This window comes from Choristoneura fumiferana, chromosome 25, assembly GCF_025370935.1.
Source record: "Choristoneura fumiferana chromosome 25, NRCan_CFum_1, whole genome shotgun sequence".
Lineage (NCBI taxonomy): Eukaryota > Metazoa > Arthropoda > Insecta > Lepidoptera > Tortricidae > Choristoneura > Choristoneura fumiferana.
The window spans coordinates 8,158,819-8,181,584 of record NC_133496.1 but is presented as its reverse complement, the minus strand read 5'-3'; the positions used below and the strand labels follow the sequence as shown (position 1 = coordinate 8,181,584).

Here is a 22,766-nt window from a genome sequence, read left to right as displayed (position 1 = left end):
GGATACATTAGAGTCTCGAAATACTAGAGTACCTAAGCTATTAATTTTATTTATTTGTCGTTAAATGAGTTTGAAAATTATCGATCGTGGTGGATTTTATTATCAAGACTTTTTTCCAAAATAACTTTTATTCTGAAACTTCATAATAATATTAATAATATAGGTAAGGCACAGAATCTAAATGACACAAAATCAAATAATACAAAAAAAATACAAAGCAACAAATTAACAATAAAAATAAAAATATCTTTAGTATTGATATGATCTTTTATATCACTTCATGTAGAACTCCATTTTAATAGATGTATATATTATATTCAACAAAAACACCTTGAAAATTCCAACAGACTAAGTCATCTTTAATGGCCATACCATCGCAGCCTTCAAGGGCTGAGCAATCACAGGCCACCGCAACCGCGACCTCGACTCACTGCAATTGGGGTTACCATTACGAAATTTCCAAAAGCCCTTTTCAAAAGCAGGATATTTAAAATAATAATTGAATTTTTTTTGTTATTTTTTTTAATACAAGCTTTTTTTGTTAACTATATTTTTTGTTGACTGTACTTGCAAGGTCATCTTAATTACATTTCCGTAAATAACAAATTTCAAGTAGATACCATTAACCGACGAGGAGTTCTATCCTGCTGAGACGACCCTGGTAGGACTACCAGAATGTCCGTACCTACCAGATTATTGTATTGTCTCCAAATTTACATAAGTACCTACTCGTAGGTGCATGCCAAATTTCAAGTGAACCCGACCACTGAAAATTGCTCAATAAATAAATAATAAAATAAGGGCAAGCTAAAAAAAAGCTTGTAAAAACAGAAAAAACCCTACTGTCTTAAAAAAAAGTTTTTATGACAACAAAAAAAAACCAAGTCTATAGTCTAGAACTCTGTTTAATAACTGTCGGGACCCATTCAAAATCGTGACGGCTCAAAAAAAATTAAGTTATGGGTACCGATCGTTGAATTTAAATTTATTTTACTTAACAAAGGTTGTAGAATACTAGCCTAGCTACTAGATTTGTTTTTCTTTTCGGTTTTCATTAATAGCTTTTCTGACCGACTTTCGGTTTTTTTTTTCATTTCTTAGTTTTTGACATCTCTTTGTGAAAATAATAGCTTTTTTTTCTTTACTGTTTTTACAAGGTAAATATGTGCTTATATAAGTTTTCATTTGATTTTTTTTAATCACCCGAGAACTGGTTTTGGGCTCTATCTAGGTGGCTAGTGATAAAATCTTAACGAAAATAAAAAGTCTCGAAGCGTCTTCACAAATCCTGACGCGTGGTGAACCTTACTCCGATGTGTTGGCGCACGGCTCGGGCTCAACTTAGATCATTTGCAGCGAGGACTTATTAGTTAGTTAGGCTTTGTTTTTAATATACTTATATTTAATTTAATAAGGTAGTTTAATATAAATTAAACTAGCTTTTGGCCCCATCGCCGATCAAAAAACATTTTATATCAACGCAATATTTCTTAGTTGGAATGGAAGAACAAATCATAAAGCCACGGCTCGATTTGTTTTCTTTTTTAAATAATTCTCTATTACTTTCATTTTATCGCAAAATTCTCAATTGACAGTGGCTTTAAACTTCTAAGCACCTTCCTGCTATCTAAGTCAACGTTACATTAATGTCCCCAACATACAACTTAAGTCTTATGGCCTTTACTTAAAAGGGGTGAACACACTTGGGCTAAGCGTCTTTACCGGAATTATTAATAAACAACGGAGAAGCTTGAACTCTACCACGAATTTATTATAAGCGATAAAACTCCTAGGGAAATTCCAGGGAAATTTCGAACAAGCCAAAGTTTTGAACGGTTTCTATTTTTAAAAACATGCAAGAAGAAAATAAACAATTATTGCTGGCTGGAAATATGAAGAAAGCATTTTTTTAAATGCGGCCAGTATCTTTAGCAGCACTTATTTTTTAACGATTATCACGTTGGTAATGTTGGTGCGTCTGTAAAACGCTATGCATTTATCCCGTTTGTTATTAAAACACGAATTGACATGTTTTTGAAAATACTATTATTTTTAATTGTAATTTAACGTGCGGCCTTACAAGGCAGGGTTTCATATCGTTCTAATTAAGATAGCACCAGACCTGAGTACTCTTGTTTTGCATACAAAAACCAGCTTGCGTTCGCAATCAGTTTAACCCTTAGCGGGCTGAGATATAGTCGACAGTCCTTTAATTAAGTAAGAAATAAGTTGGCAAAAGTAAATAAAGCTTTTAAGCGGTATCGCAAATGTTTTCAATTAGATGTGTGCTTTTATCGTAATTGGGGCTCGAGCTTAAAGCCATGATGGCTGTATTTAAGTTTTAGTGATAATTTGCATAATGGCGCGGTCAGGGAACCCTGTGCATGCTTTTATTACTTACATAAGTAAATATGCTATGTAAGAAAATAAAATATATATTATACTTGTGTTTACACGCGGCTTCGCACAGGTAAATCATTAGATCTAGCAGCTTAATTTAAATTTTGGGATTTAAAAAAATTCCACAAGTTACATTAAAAACAATCATGTCAAATTTCATGACTCTAAGCCCAGCGGTTGTTGTTTCGAGATTTTATTTTATCCATAACTTGGGATAAGTTAGATCGATTTTTCATCCCCGAAAGCTCATACAAACCAAATTTCATAGAAATCGTTGCAGCCGTTTCCGAGATTCCCGAAATATATTTATATATACAAGAATTGCTCGTAGGTAGGTATAAGATAAAATTTATGTCTTTTGTCCTATTTCCCGTGATGAAAAAGCCGTGATGGCCTAGTCGTTGGACCTATGGCCTCTCATACAGAGAGTTATGGGTTCAAACTTGGGCTCGCATCTCAAAGTTTATCGAAATTCATGTTTAAAATTTTATGAACAATTTTCCATGAGCTTTACGGTAAAGGAAAACATCGTGAGTAAATCTGCAGAACCTGCGAAGCAATTCTATGATGTGCCCAATCTACACTGGGCCCGCGTGGTAACGGCCCAAGCTCTCTCATTCTGAGAGGAGGCTTTTACCGGAAATCGGACATATATAGACCGAGATGATGAAGGATGGATTACAGATAACATTGGATGAATTTAAAAGTATACACAAGGTGTTTTTTAATGAATCCATAATATTTCAGCAGATGGTTGACTTTCGCCTTGACTGAACACCCCTATAAATTTTCATTAAAATATTAAAGTTATTAAATATTTTGGAATAAGATAACAGAACTTTAATTCAAACATATTATGAAGTTAATTTACTTGGTATGTACGACAATTAGTCAGAATATATGTTAAGGAATAGAAATCCGAGTTGGAATCTAGATATAATTAAAATCCAAAACACGCACCAAATAAACAACCGAAAATATTAAACCGAAGCCAAGTCCAAAGTAATAATTCACATTCAATTAAAACCGACATTCGGATGAATATAAAGTTAATTTCGGAATCCAAACTTTCTGATATATGGCCACCCTAAAACCGCCAGAGAATGTAGAGCTCCTACCCTCCTTTCTGTTCGAATTCGTTGTTCGTTACAAAGGGTGTTATAACGAGTTAAGAGGGGTCTAATTAGGTTGGACGGAGGAGATGAATGATTAAACAAAGCGTTAAGTCTATTATCGTAGCGAGAACTTTATTAGAACAGTTAATGTATGAGCGGTGGTAGGGTTGGGCAAATGTCGGTACATTTTGGCAAAATTATCGATACTTTTTACAATAGGTATACAGGAACAATTATCCTAGTCGAGGCTTGTGCCTTGCTGTGGGACGAATATAAGTCGAGATGTGATGATTGGATGCTGTTTTGAAAAACTGAGTCAACTGACTGTCATTTTGCAATACAATGTCAACTTTTAAAATTCTTTTCTAAGGGTTGACATTGTATTGCAGAATTAATCAGCGTTAACACACTGTTGCAAAGCAGCATCCAATTTACAGTAAAATTATAAACTAAAAATTTGTAATAAAATTTCTGGGACCAAGTTGCAGTGTTTTTTGCTGTGGGGATAGCTACCACCACCTTACCTGTTGGCCTTCTGCCAAATAAGAGTGTTCACACTATTGTATTCCGGTTTGGGGTAAGATTAGCCAGCCAGTGAAATTACTGGCATAGAGGTATTCCATTTTAGTCCTATAAGTAGGCAGCGCATAACACTGTTTACATCACATGGGCTGCGAACACGTCTACCTACTTAGTAATAATTAAAAAACCATCGACATCAAAAATCGACATCCAAGTTTTCATCGACACAAACATACCCCATCCTTACCCCAACAGAAGCCAGTTAAATTTTCGTCTTGATAATTAGGTAAGCGGTAAAGCCTCCAACGAGCCGGCGGCGGCGCAATTAGTAATTTCTGCCTGATTATAAAGCGCTGACAACGATATAAATTTAGTTGATATAATAGAAAATGACAGATGACTTCGGATTAAGTAGTTCGAGGCTTGGGATTTATCTGTCATTACGGCGGACCATTAGTTGTGGATTAATTGTTAGTATAGGATGATTCGGACTAATGTCAGGAGTAGTAGTAGTAACGTCAGGGTGTGTTAATTCTTAATTTACTAAGTACATAGTTATAATGAGCGAAGAGGAGATAGCAGAACAACTTGGTCGCAGAAATTGAGTGACGAGAATGCTCTTGACAGACACTAGTAGCAAAAATAATAGGAGGATTTTGCTCAGCAACAAGGTTATACACAGTCAACAATGAATTATAGCCTTGACGTTAATAATATTCAAATTCAAAAAACTAGGTACGACATTATTTGACAGCTGAATTTTTTTGCATGAATGCAAACATTTAGTTCCAATAAACTTCTACGATCAAACGTAGGGAACAAAAGACACAGTTCAAGATAAAGGCATTTTATGCAACATTGTTCATAAATTTGTAATATATTATCGTTAGTTGAAAACACATAATATTATAGAAATTTACATTAGACAGTGTCTAACTTTCCAAAAGACACCATGTAATCCAATTTTTCATAGCATATTCTAGACAACTGTACAAGTACATCCCTGAGTGGCAGGAGCGTTTCCATCCGGCGGTTTCCGACAAATTCATGCCGCCTAATTAAGAACTGCTTTATTAATTACTTTTCTCGTTTCCCCCTTTTAACATTTAAAATTTCGCAAATTGTTGGTGAAATTCATTGCTCTCTGGATTTAAGAACCAAAAGAGATGTTTAAGTTGTTACAGGTACGCCTGTCAAAATTTAGAATACAAATAAGTAATCTTTTCTATATAGTTTCTTTATCAACCGTAACTTGATAAGATAGTGAAGAGAGAAGTAATTTTAATTAAATTAAACGCTGTTTTGCAATAGCGTGTTAACCCTGATTAATTCTGCAATACAATATCAACCCTTAGAAAATATTTCAAAGTTGACATTGTATTGCAAAATGACAGTCAGTTCATTCAGTATTGCAAAACATCGTTCATTTAATCTCTTAATAAAAAAACGTTTTGAGAATTTAAATTTAAATTCTCTTCAGGTGTAATAATTACCATAATGGTTATATTTCACAATCAGCGCAATGCACATCTAAGTAAATTTTTAAAATATTAATTTTCACCGAATATGCTGTAGATGTCGATAAAAACTTAATACATTCACATCACTGGTTTACCCTGGCGATTGTCAAAACAGTTGAATATCTAATGCGAGGGACTTTTACCAAGTTCCAGACACTCCCGTTTTTCCCATACATAATAAATGAGCCGGTTTGATTTCTTAAGATTCTAAAAACCTTTTCAAATATACTTTTTATTAATATTGCTGTTTAGAAAGAGTGCTTTTTATGATTAAAGGAAATTGGTTAATAGTAAATATTTCAATGAAATATTCAGCATTGTGAACAAAAGTAACCGAGAGCAAGTAGGTAATACAAAAAGTAAGTTTATTTACAAGATAAATTTAATTATAAATCAATGGGGGAGGCCCATGTCCAACAGTGGGCGGCCTGCGGCTGATATGATGATGATAATAATGACATTATCAATTTTATGTAGAGTACCTTCTGTCAGCCTTAAAACGAATTCATTGGCTTCTTAAAAATACCTTTCTTTATTAGTATTTATTACCTTTTAAACTTTTTTTTACATCAATCTACGTATTGAGAGTCTTTCATGTTTTTTTGCCATAAGCAACCTTATTTGTCTGTTACATAATCATGAAAATGTGCAATGTAATATTGTAACTTTTCTATTTTACATATGGCTTGAATTCATTCAACAAAAACATCGCATTGATCGTATTTATCGCCCAAACTTGCACCTTTTTCCTGAACAGACGTTTCCCCGAATCCCGTATCAATCAGCCAACGGATTTGTTTCTTAATTCCTAAGGAGACAGCCTACAAGCAGCAATTATCCGAAAGACATCCAAAAAAACAACTAACCCAGCAAAAAGCCCTATGTCCTCACAAAAACGTCAAACCATATGCCACCATAAGCTAAAGAGACTAAAGTGATATTGCCATGGTTGTAGCACATCGTCACCAAAATTAAGTCGAAAGCAAACGCCGCCAAAATAGACTCTTTGCGGCGAGAACAGCTCCAGTTTTCCTTTAACAGATTACAGCACCCTAATTCCAGGAGTTTTAATATTCACTTATACAAGGGAAAAGAATTACAGGAAGAAAATGAAGCAGGGTGAGTGAATAAGTAAACAGCGCTCTCCGTGTTCCTATTGGTCGGTACGTTGTGTTAGATCGTACGATTCCAATTCGATTTGTAGATTGTCGGAATATCGAATTGAGCACGATAGGAGGGAATGAACGACCTTTAGAACGTGTAAATAGTTCGTGGAATAATGTAGAAATAGCCCTTGTGGTTTGGTTTGTTTTCGTAAGAATCGTAAAGGTCGTCTCGTTTCGTGCCAATGTTTTGTAATGCGAAGCTTCTGTTAACGATTGTAATAATCGATATAAGAAACGGTATGTCATCACTTTCCGCTGGAAGTTATTGATTTGTCATTAATAGAAAAAGCGAAAGTTAACTTTCGCAAGCAAAAAGCTAATAGCTAACGTAATCAATCATTGGATGCGATTGGAAATAATATCTTCTGAACGTGACTTGCTTTAAAATTCAACGCCATTTTTAATTTTGCGTCACTTAGGTAGAGAGGAGCAAAATTTATCGATATTTTATGTCGGTGGCGAAATTAATAAAGTATTGTCTGAAGTTATTGACGTGCTTTTAGGTTTTTGTTTAAAAGTAAGAAAAAAACAGTGTAACCAAGATTTTATGAAAAAATTGTAACTATCGTTTCATATAAACTGCTCATTGCCTTCAAATACTTTAGAATAGAATATTATAAAATTAAACTAAATTAATAGTAGGTAGGTAGGAAAAAAACTAAAAATACTAATCCACGGACCAAACCGCTAAGCTACCACGTAACTGACACATAAACGCGCAACAACCAGACCACAATAATGAAGAGGCTAAAACTTCAACCCCCACTACAATAACTTAAACGCAGCGTGCGTAAAAGTCACCAAAATAGGCAATAAACCAAACAGGGAACAATGCATGCATGTAAAAATGGCGCTTCTTTCCCACCGCTTAATAATTGATGGCTCAAACTGCCGAGTTGTGTTGCTCATACAATATTTACCCCCCCAGCAACCTCGTGTTACCGCCTGTTTTCTACCTACATACGTATATCCACTTAGCTTGTTTGGGCTTTGATGGCGAGTTTGGTTTTTGAAGGCAAGTAGTGAAATGGTTTACCCTTCTAGACATTAGCCACGTCCACTTATTACTTTGTTAATTTGTAATTAACAAAACCGATCAATTGCAAATCGCCGTGTGCTGAAGGCTCCGTACAAAATAGAAAGTGAGCATAAATAAGTTTGTATTTCATACGTAATATGTATTTTATCGCGCATAGGACTCGCACTTGTCCGGTTTTGTAGGATTAAAATAGTAATATTGGTTTAGATATTATAACATAACAGAGAATGGTAAAATAGCCCCTAAGTGTGATTGTATTTTTCATTGACATCGCGCTGCAAAGAGTCCAAACTCTAGACCTGGCGAGTTTTTAGAAATGTCAGAAACGGTATATTTTACGAATCATGGCTCCTTGGAAAAATTACAAATATTGAAATGTCAAAAATTTCACGAGAGTCGGTTGAGAAATGAGATCTATAGAATAGAAAGACCTACTCGTATAGGTTTTCTCTTTATTAATAGGATGTTTGGCAACTTGTAAATTGTGCTATTCTACATAATTATTATGAAAATATAGACTATACACGAACTTTAGCTTTAGCGAAAAATAATTGGATTTTTGAAAACACAATGTTTGCCTCTATCTAAAACACTTTTCTCTATGCGATAGGTATGGTGTAATGGTGTTACTGGCGAGTAACCTCATACGCTAATATTTCTTTCTCTGTGTAATCTTCAATTATAAGCCTTTCACTATAACTCTGTTACGTGTACTTATTTATAAAAGACAACTTATTTTTTCCGTTCGAAAACATGCATTGTCAAGCTTTACCTTTACACTACTAAAAATAAAGTCAAATATCGTATTAGCATTTAAACACTTTCTACACTCAATCAAACTAATCACCAACACATGTAAAATACGAAATTTAAAAATAACCATATATCCTGAGTATCGATGAAACACAATGGATATCGAAATCGATAAACAAATTTATGCAACCGCTTTTATCGATATCTCATTTATAACGCTGTCACATGCTTATCTCTTAATAAGGGATATAGGCGTGGTATGTTCTATTGTTTGGATGCAATTGGGTGCTAAGTATTAAAATGGATGAATGAGGTAGGTGTATGTTGTTTTAATGATTGCTGATAATGTATGGTTTCTCGTATTGCCTTGCCCGTGGACATGCGACGAATGCAAATGCATTTTTTTCTCAAACGATTCCTATTAAACGCGCGTTGTCGTACGACAATGCTGGTTTTCTATGGAGTCTAAGCCAAAGATGCACAAAAGCAAGTAAGGGGCAAAAATTAAGTTTTTTTGTTTAACTATCCCTTTTTTGGCCAGGGCCAAATTATTTCTTAAATTAAATAAGGTCTTGGTCGTGGTCTAAAGCTAAGGCTGTGGTCGCAACTAAGGTTGTGGTCGCAGTTGTGCCAAGCACTTCTCCTCGCTTCGCTTACACTAAATTAGCGGCAATGGGCGGGCCACATCGCTCAAAGGACAGATATCCGTTGGGGGAGAAGATTCCTCGAGTGGCGACCACACACCGGAAGACGAAGCGTTGGCAGGCCTCCCGCTAGGACTGACGATATCGTGAGAGTTGCGGGCAACCGGTGGATGCAAGTGCCTTTATTCAGCAGTGGACTTCCGTCTGATGATGAAGATGATGTAATAATTCAATGAAAAACAGTTAAAAGAGTTCTTTACCGATAGCAAAATACAAGTAAGTACCTATTAACATTTATGTGGCGAAAAAAAAATCCTAGTTAATATAACTAAAAACTTAGTTAGTATAACTACCGTTCAATTCGAGCTTCATAGACATAAAATTATCTCGCATCAGACCGTTCAATCTACATTGACTAGAGACGCAAATGAATTGCCTTTATCTATGACAAATGATGTGATATTATCCACTGCTATCGAATTAATGACTCGATGGAGTCTAAAGCGTTGACTTCTGATGATTTAAGCGTATCAAGCAATGATAAATTTATTGAGTTAGGTTCGGGGCCTGAGGGTCTACTATGAAATTCGAAAATCGAAGTTCGTATCGTACCGTCTCTCTCATTCTCATATTATATAACATAAGCGTCAGCGAGACGGCAATAGCGCCTGATTTTTAAGCATGTTTCCGGTCTTTTGCTTTGTATGTAGTCGATAGTCGAAGTCATAACAAAGATAGCTTTACACTTTATAGTCTTGTCACTGTACTGTATGCCATCTGTCAATTTTGTACAAAAGTTCAAACATGAAGTAACAGCGACAAGGTAGTAAAGTGTAAAGATATCTTTGTCCTCGACTGTGCAGTGCAACCAGAATGTTAATCTCACACGACGTACAAATTTAAAACAAAAGAACTCCAATTTGACATTGATTATTGCTACAAAACGTTACCCTGTAATCAACTGAGTTAATTAAGTTCTAATTTTGAAGTATAATGTACTAGGTTAGATTGCAATGCAAGGATAGCAAACAAAAAGTATACAGCCAGAAAAAAAACTCGTTTTTTAACTTATTATATGACCAGACTTGTCAAGAAAGGAATGCAAACTACTCACTACAAACATTTAACGAAACACATGTAAAAACTCTTTCATTACTATCATTACGCCCGAAGAATGTTAATGTTCGTACGTAAAACCAATATTAGAATATCTTAAACTGCACAATAAATCGTGTTTTATCTTTATCTTTGTTTAAATGAGTATTTTATTTTAAAGGTCTCGAACGGACTAAAGCTTTACTGGTGCAGTCCGAATTGTAGCGCCATGTCCGGCTGGAATTTGAAATGGGGTTACGTGTTAATAAAAATAATGTGTTTTAAAAAAAAGTTAAAAGTCTTTAGCTTTATTTATAAATGGTTCTATAATTTCTACTAAAAATCAATGGTTTTTAATGATGTGTTTACCCACGTTTTACCGCAAAGTAATTTTTTTTTTTAATTTGGTGTCAAAAAGGCCTTGTTCACGTTAGCTAATTTTGATCTCTACAAGCAAAACATAAACTAAACCGCACACAAATCTAATTAAACCTATTAAATATTCCATCATCTTTAAATCCACAGACTAGACATTAGTCGGTGGATTAATCAAACACCCTATCGGCGCCTAGTCGACCCTCGTTAGCGATAAACATAGTTAATAAACAAAACAATAAGTAGGAGTTAAGATAAGCACCATTAACACGGTCGCTTGGCTCACTGCCTCACTCAGAGAGGACAGTTAGGTAGTATTTAAGATTGTTCAAGATTTATTTAATACAAAAAGTATTTTAACCCTTTACGGGCGAGAAACTTTTTTCCGATTTTTTTCTAAAACGTCTATTAATTGTAGTTCGCGAAAAGATGATTCACGCGCGCTCAGGATAGTTGCACGATTGTATCGAGCTGGCCGGAAAGGGTGTCATGGTAGCCTAGTGGTTTGAGCTATGGCCTCTTAAGTAGAGAATTGCGAGTTCGACCCTGGCTGACATTTCTAAATTTGATGTTGAACTTACATCCGAAACTACCACCAGATACGCTATGAATGAAGGAAGACCTGCCAAAAAATTCAATACTGTATATGACATTTCTAATCCCCACTGGACGAGAGAGAGAGAGAGAAATAGGAGGCCTGCGTCATGAGACGTATTTCTACATAGGATAATAAGGTGAAATATAAAAAGTTACTCGGGCGCGTTTGCCGTAATTTGAACCCTTTTAACTTTTGATTTAGCGTACCGTGCCAAGCCTGTAAATACAATTATACTATAGCGTCCTCAACCGACCCACTTGAATAATATGATCGCTTGTGTACGTCAATATTGACGCGTTTAATGGTAGAGTTAAATATTATCGGGTATCAGTTTCGTAAAAAAAGTCCGATGCTAATTTGATAAATCATTTTTAAACTATTTCAACTAAGATATTAACCAATAAAGCATCCATAATTCAGTCACAACAAAATTGATAGTGCCTTATGTTAAGCTTTGACTCTAATGATAATAAATTACACCAAGTTTCATACTGTGAGGCAATAATTGTATTTAGCTATAATAAAATTATTTAATACCGTACTTAAGATAGCGCCTACAATACCATTAACACTTTCATTGTCATTACCATCAATAATGTCAATGCCACCAAAGGAATTTACAATTCAAACAATATAAATATTCTCCATTCAATAGCATAAACAACAAGAAATAAAATTCAATATTATCCTAGTATCCGAGAGCAGATCACGAGTGTATATTTTTTTCTTTTTTTAATCGTAAAGCAGTGGCATGGGCATGGCGCCGCGCGTATCGAGCACGCGTTATCGACGCCGAACACAAACACCGCTTGTCCATTAGAACGTAATCGGCCGTGATGCCACCAACACGATTCGGACTGCATTGTCTCGCAGTTTTGAATTTGGAATGTTTTTGTTCGCGTTCGAACGCTTGAATGCAGGTGTGTTTTTATTTTTTTAATAGGTTTTCTGATGCTGTTTAGCAAGTTGCCAGTATTTAAAGTTCGTATAAATAATCTGTCATACTTTCGTTTTCATTTTGAGTGTTGTAAGGTTAGATAATACTTTATTGTACCTATTATCTAATAAGAGCTGTATTAAGAGCAACATTTTAATAAGAACAAAGATGCAAGCAAAGGGCAATGTAAAAATTCAATGTCAGTTACCTAACTGCGTTAAAAAAATGTTCAGCACACATGCATACAAAATGCCTAGGTAGTAGGTAGATATCTCCAAAAAAAAACTGTTCTCCGACTAAATTCCAGAATGCTTCTTATAGTTTTAAAACACAAAAAAAACGTTTGATTGCAAATAAATTGATGCAAAAAGCGTTCATTTTGACAATATTGTGCGGTAATACTAGCCGTTTAATTTAAATATCGTATTCAGCCAGTGTCATCGTGTATGAATAATGCATGGCTCCATTTAAAAGCCTACCAACACGTGTATGTATTGATTAAACCGTTCTCATTAAATTATGTTAATTGATGTTCCTGCCGTGTCTATGATCTTTATTTTAAATTGTTGATGTTTCCTACCACTTTGTTTTGTTGTAAATGTCAATTTGTTTTTATGTACGGTATATCATTAAATGAGTCCGTTATTTATAAAGGTTGTTCAGTAAATAAAGATTATGCGGCAGAGTATCACATCTCATGTCATGAGATAGATATGATAGACTCAGCAGCAAGTTTTCTTCGAGTATTAAATTCAGTTTTTCTTTTATATAATGTGTAAATGTAAACTTTTTCTAAATATTTCCTTAAATTTTTCGTGATTTATTTGTTCATTTGTCAATAAAAAATACAGTTAAAAATTTATGCGCTGTAAAATTCAAACTATACACAAAACAATCCATTCCATTCCAGTCGTTCCCTCATGACTGAGGATCGTGCTCATCAAGGGCGGTCTACATTTAGACAGGATTATTTGTTTCCATCGGCTTCTGTCCATGGCAGCCCTGACGACGGAGCTAAGCCTCGGGGACCTGGAGTCCCTAATTTGATCGGTCCATCTGGTAGGAGATCGCTCTGAAGCGATAAGGCCGCCTATTGCTTACCTTAGAAAATCTCTATGTATATACTTGTGTTTTCTGTACTGCTTACTGTGTTGGTGTGCAATAAAGAGTTATTGTATTGTATTGTAGGAGATCTGCCCCGGGCTCGTTTACCACAAAACAATTAAAAAACACACACGCACACACAAACACAAACATCACGCCTGTATTCCCAAATGGGGTAGGCAGAGCACACGAAACGTTACCGCATCGGAGCCACTTTTAGCAATTTTAGGTTTTAAGTTTGACAAAAACGGTACAATAGTGACAAGTTGCTAGCCTGTCGCCTACGGTATACCTAAACCTATATCCTTAGTCGCCTCTTACGACATCCACGGAAGAAATGGAGAGGTGTAATTCTAACCCGACACCACACGGGGAAAAACACAAAACATTAAAAAACGCAAAAAGACAAAAAACTTATTGGGGGTTTTTTGAAAATCGTCTAACTATTAAGGGAAGACTAAGACAAAATAATACCTCCATTTGGTCCTTCGATTCTGGAACCAGGTCTTGACCTGGGCGTCTGTCATCTTCAAGGTCTTCGCCAGGCTGGCTCGTTCAGCTGACGCTAGATATTTCTGCTTGTGGAACCGCTTCTCCAGCTCAGCTATTTGGAGACGAGTGAAGGATGTCCTGGGCTTCTTGCGTTTCGGCGGTGTTCGGTTCTGGTACGGGTGCCCGATCCGCCTTGTGATGGGAAATGAGGCTGGAAGAAAAGGAGTCGTGTGAATTGATTGATTATGAAGATGAAGTACGTAGAGGGTAGAAAAAGAAAGAAATGTGCGAGAATGCGATGCGAGGAATATGTTTCTTGTTATGTCATGAACCAATATTAACGCCTGATTTTTCCCTTTTCGCTTCGCTAAACGAGTAAAAAGAAACAAAACTGAATCCAAAGATTTTCTTAACTAAATTATAATTTTCTTTCATGTTTACGTATTCTGCCATTTAGAATTGATGACAAAATAAAATTAATGTTAGCTTTTACGTTTTTTTTTCAAAGACCAAATAAATTAGAAAATTTTTACCCTAAACAATACAAACTTCCATCGATTAATATAATAAAATAGCAGTTTTTACTTTTTAGAGGATTGAATTCCCGGGTGAGACCAGCGAATTTTAGAAAATATATGAATGCAAATCTGTTTCTTTAAAAAAATAAAATGATGTGTCCTTTCAGTAAAATTTATAGCACTCTCCCTTCAGCCTTTTCTTCAGAATTTCTGCCAGTCTGTATATAAGGAAGAATTACAAAGTTATTCATCCTTATCATTATACTTTAACCGACTATTTTTAACACCCGACGCAAAAAGAGGGGTGTTATAAGTTTGACCGCTGTGTGTGTCTGTCTGTGTAAGTCTTACGGGTAGACCGATTTGAATACGATTTTTTTTATTTGTAATCAGGGTTTTTAGCGATGGTTTTTATACATGTGTAATCAAAATCGGTTTAGCCGTTTTTGAGATATTGAACTTTGAAGTGACAAAGTCGGGGTTATCCAAGTTTTTGTTGGTTAGGTTTATAGTCCCTTAACATTTCAATAAAAAACCAAGAAATAATTTCCGTCTATCGCCATATCTTCACGAGTGAAGCAATGGCTTAATCGCTCATATCATTACAACAAACTCATGAATAAATAAAAATGTTATTAGTCTGTTGTAGAATTATGTATGTTAAATTACCCATACAATTGGTATAAAAGTATGGGCTATTACGCGAAACGATAATCAAAGTTTTCTGCCTGTAATAAATAAATATTGAATTATATGATTGTGGAAGCTCGGTATCGTTCAGATTAGCCACGTTATACACAGAAAGAAAATGTGTGTGTGTGTGTGTGTGTGTGTGTGTGTGTGCGTGTAAATACGCTTGTGCGTTGAATTAAAAAAAAGAATAAAAACCGTTCTTGGTCTTACCTATACTTACTCTTAACTTTGGGTTGTAGCTTTTTAAATTTGTAAAATTTCCCATTTAGGTATGGTTCTGTTCTCTGTATTATATACAGTAAATAATTTGTGCAGACGCCTATACTTGCTTTGGGTAACTATTTAACTAAATGTAAACAAACTTCAGCCGCCAGATTCCGTAGGTACATTCAAGGATTTTAAACATTTTACTTATATATGCACTGCCTACTCCATTTGGAAATACAGGCGTGATGTTTGTGTTTGTGTGTGTGTTTTTTAATTATTATACAAACTACACTAGTATATTTAAATACAAAAATGTAACGTAAATGTTTAGATAGTTTAATTTTAGGGAATTTCAATATTGACGACACCAATTGACGTTGTTTTGTTTACATTTAGTTAAATACCTATCCAAATCAAGTATAAGTAACGTCGTGTACTTAGGCCTACCTAACTAAACTAAATTGAAATGGACTAGCCAGTAGGTAAATTTTTTTGATGGTTCAATAGTAAAAAAGCAAAACAACGATATCTAAGATTAATCTCTAATTGACTACAATTTTAATTCATCAATTTCGTATATTCTCAGGAACAAACCGCTAGAAGTCATAATACGATCGTAACAACATAAAGCATTAAAAACACGTAATCACGCTCAATCATTCAAAGTAGCAGTTACACGTTTTCAAAATTACAAAGATGGCGGACGGATTACGTTTTTAAAATTCGACTCAATAAATTACGTTTGAAGTCGAGCGCTGTGATTGGTCGGCCGTTCGGTAATCATCAGTTACCCCGTAATAGATCGATTTGTATTAAATGATGCGTGAGATGAGGTTCGTCGGTAAGTAGAGGTACATTATTTTCAATGTCAAAGATATAAAATGATGATTATGGTGCCTATTGTAGTTTGTATGTAATGGATCCATTTAATATTTACGTTTTATGAGCCTAAAGTAGAGATATCGATTGCTGTTTGAATTATTTAAAAAAAACGTAGTTTCTCGTGATAAAATATGTTTTTATCGTCATACTTGAATAGAAATCATATTTTAAACTTAAAATCTATATAAGGGATAAAAAGAGAAGTCAGAACTTTTCATTGAATGATTCACTCACACACTGACTGACTGACTGACTGACTCACTTATCAACGCCTAGACCAATCCATTTGTCCTCGAAAGCTGAAATTTTGCGTAGAGGTTGCCTTTAAGTATAACGTAGACAAGGAATAGCAACAAATTTTTGAAAATTCGTACGGGATAAGGAAAACACGGGATTTATATTTTCGATTCAGTCACCCTAACTCCGCCACAATGATTGCTAGACTGTTCAAATTTAGCATTAAGTGCTTAAGTACTTGATTAGGTAGGTATGATAGTAAAAACTAATTTAATGAGTTTTGGAGATTCTCACGGGATAAGGAATAAAGTGGAGTATTATAAATATTTTGTATCCAATGTCTTAAATTTTCGTGATTTTCACTCATAGTCAAAATACGCACAGGACTTAACACGCTAACACACACGAGTAATATTTACCTCGACGTTTCAGCAACATTACAGTGGCCGTGTGGTGGCCGTGTGGCAGTCTACTCGCGACCACGGCCACTGTAATGTTGCCGAAACGTCGAGGTAAATATTACTCGTGTGTGTTACGTGATAAGTCCTGTGCGTATTTAGACTATTTTGTATCCACTCGCCTTACTGTTAATTTACATTATAGTTACCTATTGGATGACTTCGGAGTGCAATCCTAGTCTACAAGTCGTGTTTTTATTCCAATAAAAATCCATAAGACCAAACTTCAATTATAAAATCACGAAGTTACCAACAATCATAATAAATATAGCCTTCATTCGCCTTTGTCATTCCGCAAACAAATTATCCAGATGCCCTAGTCTGTCCTTAAATTGCTCTAGATTCGTGCAGGACTCGATTATATCGTACAGTAGCACAATCAAAATGGCGGTGTTGCACGAATTGCGACAAAGTATAACCTTAAAGCTACAGAAAAGATTTACCTACAAAATGATTTCAAGCACTGGTTCTCAAACTAGTAATCCCCAAGAGTTCATGTAGGCAACGTGATTGTACTCAATCTTCGAAAAACCGCGCCGGTTGTGATTGTTGTGATCATGTACAAGTATTTTTTTTATTTGACTGGTTGGCTGGGGGTCTCCTGATGGTAAGAGATCACCACCGCCCATAAACATCTGCAATACCCCTAATATGTATTGTATTATGTATTGTGAACGGTGTGCCAGTGATAATTACAGTTCCTTTTAACCCCCGACGCAAAAAGAGGGGTGTTGTAAGTTTGACGTCAATGTCTGTCTATCTGTCATATCTTAGCTCTCAAAAGGTTGGACCGATTTCGACAATTTTTTGACAGTGAAAATGAATTTTATTGTGGTGGTTGTTAGCTATGTTGGATTAAAATGCGTTTTTAAAAAAAAAAAAAGTGTAACAAAAAGAAAAATGTTACACTTCGCAAAGTTTTTTTTTTTAATATTTTACTTTACTTTGACAAAAAGTGTCAGGGATTTTTCAACTTTTCTAAATTGGTTAGTTAGGTTATTACACATTTGTGGTCCTTGTTAATAATAATCAAAATAAAGGTGGTCTCTGGTGAAAAGAGGTTGCGAACCACTGGTAAGAGTATGGGTAGGTATTTTTATAATTCGCTGTGGCACAGTAAAGTTATACGAATCGCTACAATCGTAAAAGCCTCGCCTTCTCTCCCTTAGTTTTCAATAAAAAGACCTGACAGAACTAGCCTCCATTTTTAAATATGTACATAAGACACTTGTATAAAACACAACTCACCTTAAAGTTAAACAGATGAACGAAACTTAGTAACGATTCAAAGCAACGAGTTATGTATTCCCGCGCAATTGCTACATAATTTGTGGTCACGTGAAGCCGCCATTACGTTTCGCTGGTCGGCCAATCGGAGCACGGCGTTTAATGCGGTTCCATATTTGAAAAGAAAAATATGAAACATGAATTCGTAATTTGAATTTGGAATAGGGAGCGCTGTTAAAGAATGGTGTTTAAGGAAGATTAATTTTTACGTAGTAAATTGCTTTGGATTGTTGTTTTCGGTCGAAGAAGTTATTGCTTTTGTGAAATCTTGTACTTATTCAAATCTAAATTCATCACCGATGCTGGTTTATTTCGTCCATTTTACAAAATGTCACATAATAAAGCGATCCGATAAGTAGTGCAGGGATATAAGGGTTTTGTTTTATGTCAGTCATCAGAACTTATTAGGTTTTTAACTCTGTAATTATGACCACTGAGATTATTTTATACAATAAAAATATTGGTGTTCACTTATAAATTTGATCTTATGTAATGATAGAAGCCCACTGGACACTGAATATAAGTAGGCACTTACCTACTTTACATATTTTAAATGATTGAATTCCTAGGTATATTTGCCATTCATTACAATGAAATTCTAATATCAGAACAACGTTCAAGTAGGTAGGTACTTGCACGATGGTACAAATAACCTGCCAGGCGTGGTCGCAGCCTGAAATTTTGGATGGGGTCACTAATAATAATACATCGGGGCTTGGGGCAAATAGCAAGGGCAAAATAGCTTTTTTATTTAGTAAATTTTTAGAAGATTTTTCAATTTAACGTGTACGATTTTGGGGGGGGGGCATGTCCCTGTGACCCCCCCCTTCGGACTGCGCCTGTAACCTGCACAATTAAAATTTTAGCTATTCTGTAATAATTGTGTTCGAACTCTACAAAAAAAATACTTGCAATTACTGTCAAACAAAAATTTCCAGCCAAAAATATCATCTTACCGAATAAAACTAAAAATACTCAAACGTAGCCCACAGACCCTGTATAAAAGCGATTAGTTACGCACTGTCACTTGGGATCAGGCAGAAAAGGGTACGTAACGAGGTTCTGCCAACCGTAATCTGGTTAGGTATGATTCATGCGTGTTGGTAGCATTGGGGCTTTTAAAAACATAGGATATTGTTTATGGATTGACTGTAAAAAGATTGGTATTGGTGGTTGGTTGATTTAAATGTTTTAAATTTAAACTTAGCATTAGTATATATGGGCTAAAATGATACAAATGTGAAATGTATCTTTTATACTATTCGGCATCTTCTCAAGAACTTCCGAACTTCAAATCTTAAAACAAAAGAAAAAACACATTTAGCATCCCATTGGTTAATTTTCCACGCTGAATTGAACAAATTGTGAAACTTCTCTAAGAAGCGAAAATCATATTGCACCGTTGATAATTACAATTATCTAAGAGATAATCACGAAGGAAAATTAATTAAAAAAATAACATTGGAAGGCTTAAGCGCCTGAAAGTAATCCTTTTATGTATCTCGGGGGTACCCTTTTCACTCTTATTTGAGTCGAATCCGTTGACTAGCTTTGGTTACAAAAAAATTTTTGAAGGTGGTTCTGATATAATAAATAAAAAAATGGTTTTGATTGCATTTACTCACGTTTCTTACACTGTTCAGTTCTATCAGTTATCTAACGAACTATGAGTGATGACAAAAAAAAGACATACTATCTGGACTAATACCAAACCGTGATTTAAAAATAAATGTACACATTGAAAAACACGCCTGTGTTCTTTTTCGTTTAATCCAATCAACAATTTCAAATGACTAAAGAAGAATAGTCATTAAGTTATGTAATATTATGTAAAATTCACCCATTTATCTGTAGATACTTCTAATACACAATCAGAAGTTTCAAAACAACATTCAATATTTGATGACCGGATAGCCCGTTGGTTAAAGCTCCTGACTACAAAGCTTGGGGTCTCGGGTACGATCCCCGAAGGCAGATATTTGTATGAAAAAACAAATGATTGTTCTGAATCTTTGATGTTTAATATGTATGTCGGCGGCCGATCGTAAAATCCGCCAGATCACGAAATTCGTAGGCATATCGTGAAATAGCGCCATTTCATGAAGTGGCTAAGGGACATCCGCCATATCGTTCAAAACAAACTGTTGACGTTTAGGCAGATCATGAAATTTCTAGGCATATCATGAAACGCCGTCGTATCGGTTCTGGCAGAATTAGATTCAGTCAGACCGGTTAGAGCAACGTATTCGTCGATATTCTTAGCTCTACACCGGGCACATCGTGATATGCCGAAAAAAACGAGCCGAGCGCGCCGAGCGAGCGAAGCGAGCGTGCTGCGGTAGCGGCCGGCGAAGTGTCAGAACCGATATGGCGGCGTTTCGTGACATGCCTAGGAATTTTAAATGGCGGCGTACAGGAATTTCTTTATCTGGAAGGATTTACGATCGGCTGCCGACATGTATTTAGATTAAATATGTATGTATCTACTTATATCAGTGTGTTTATCCATTGCAAGTCATCATCATCATATCAGCCGGAGGACGTCCACTGCTGAACAAAGGCTTCCCCCTTACAAAGGCCTCCTCCTTACAAAGCCCCCCCCTCCAATATTATTATTTAAAAAGTTCGCTATATTATTATTTCGACAACCCAAATATAACGCTGGCCAAGAATAATCCAATCATAACATTCGCGTTCGAAAAACAAAACACAGCTCCACTGTTCCATGTTCAAACATCCCCCAGCAAGACGAATGCTTGACGTCTAATTGGCCCGTCACCTGGGAATAGGCGTTCCATCACTCGGTCCGCGCATTTGTCCGCGCCTCGGTAAGATTTGAACCACTGTGTTGATTTAGTGCCGAGCGAATTTTAAATCGTTATGCTTGGCGAGTGTTTGTCTTATCTGTGTGATATAGTGTTATGAATTTTAAATGTCTTGTCTACTGTGCGTTTTTTTTTACTTTTAAGGCTTGTTCGGACTAGGCTAGTATTTTAGTCTAGTAGCGAGTAATTTAGTAGCTAAACTATTCGCTACTGCCTAAAAATCGTTAGCATTACAGTTGAGTATTAAAGTGGTTTCCTCGCTCCAGCGAAACGACATTTTCACGCCAACTAATGAACTCGAGTAAATCGACAGGTTCGGACTTGTTTAGCCGGCGGCCGAGTAAGCACGGACGCGTGGTGGGGGTGCTACTCACTACTAAACTACTAAAAAAAATAGAATAAAATGGATTGACTCGACTAAATTACTTACTAATCTGCTCGACTAATTATTTGGTGTTCAGACACGTTTAGCTACTAAATTACTCGCTACTAGACTAAAATACTAGCCTAGTCCGAACAAGCCTTTAGAGTTGGAATGTGAATAGGAATCCATAGGATAGGAACATGAGTTCATGAAGTGGCTTATTATGTACTAAACGAAACATCTTCGCCTTCATCTTTATTTACAAGTTTAAGGGGCTGTTTCACCATAGATTGATTAGTGTTAACTGGCGGTTAGGTGTGATGCCGTCTCTATTTGTTTTGTTCGAATAGACGGAGACGGCATCACATTTAACCGTCGGTTAACGCTAATCAATGGATGGTGAAACAGCCCCTAAATAAAATAAAAAGATAGGTTGGTACTATGAAAACTAACAACTAGTATGGAGGAAAAAAAGCCGTAGTGGCGGTATTAGCTTGACCTATGGCATCTCAAAGACAAGTTTTACAAAATTTATGCTCGAAATTACATTCGAAATTTACCACAAGCTTTACTATGAAGGAAAACATCGTGAGGAAACCTGCACCACCCTGCGAAGAAATTCAATAATGTGTGTGAAGTTCTCAATCCGCACTGGGCCCGTGTAACAACCTCTCATTCTTAGAGCCTTAGCAGTGGCAATCATTGAAGGAAACATTAAGACAAGTTCTAAATTAACAAAAGCGTCCAGCCAAACTTGAGAAGCAAGACTGTTACAGAAAATAATAAATTTGAAACTCGTCGATGTCCTAGCTAGACGCACCAGACACCAGAGAATACAATTATAAAATTTGCAACTGCAACATTTTCCAATTACAACTGCACGGTGGGCCGAATGAAAAAAAAGACGGACAAAATCTCATACATATTGCACGCAACAAGCGACTACCAATTCCCACTAGTTACGTACCGAACGGGAATCGGGAAAACGGCGTACTCATATTATATTCAACGGTTGAAAGCGTGGTGCAATCGGGATACGGGTTTAGGCTGCATTTTGAAGCAACATTGCACTCGTTTGAGCGAACAAAGGCTTTTGCTGCGGGGATTTTAGTGCCTTGCTTGGTTCGTTATTATCCTAGAGTGATCTTTTTTTCGAGCAATTGCTCGTAAGTCTATCGAGCTTGTAATAAATGTAGCTCTAGCAATAAAATAAATTATTGAAAATTTTACTCGTAAGTAACGTTGTTAAACAAATTTTTATTTCTGCATTAACATATTGGGAAAGATTTTGACTTAATTAAGTAATTTCCGGAACCATCTGTATATCAGTGCTATCCAAAGTCTTGTCGTGGATAACAATAATCAAGCCTTACAGGATTGTCAATTGACTATTGCAATATCTTATAGGCTTGATTATTGCTATCCACGACATACTTCTACAATCATTCTACACAAATTTCTATTCATACATCATGATCATTGTAGCGCACTCAAAATACCAAAATGCAGAATATCATGACAAAACTATTCACTTT

The 22,766-nt window shown here is 35.6% G+C and overlaps 1 protein-coding gene across 1 annotated transcript in view; it reads right to left on the bottom strand.

Annotated features, from left to right (window-relative positions):
• LOC141442194 (T-cell leukemia homeobox protein 2-like) overlaps positions 1-22,766 on the bottom strand; it is a 47,353-nt gene that overhangs the window by 6,879 nt on the left and 17,708 nt on the right. Inside the window, exon 2 of the mRNA XM_074107108.1 lies at positions 13,743-13,971. Coding sequence (XP_073963209.1) covers positions 13,743-13,971 — 229 coding nt within the window. The remainder of the gene's footprint in view (positions 1-13,742; positions 13,972-22,766) is intronic.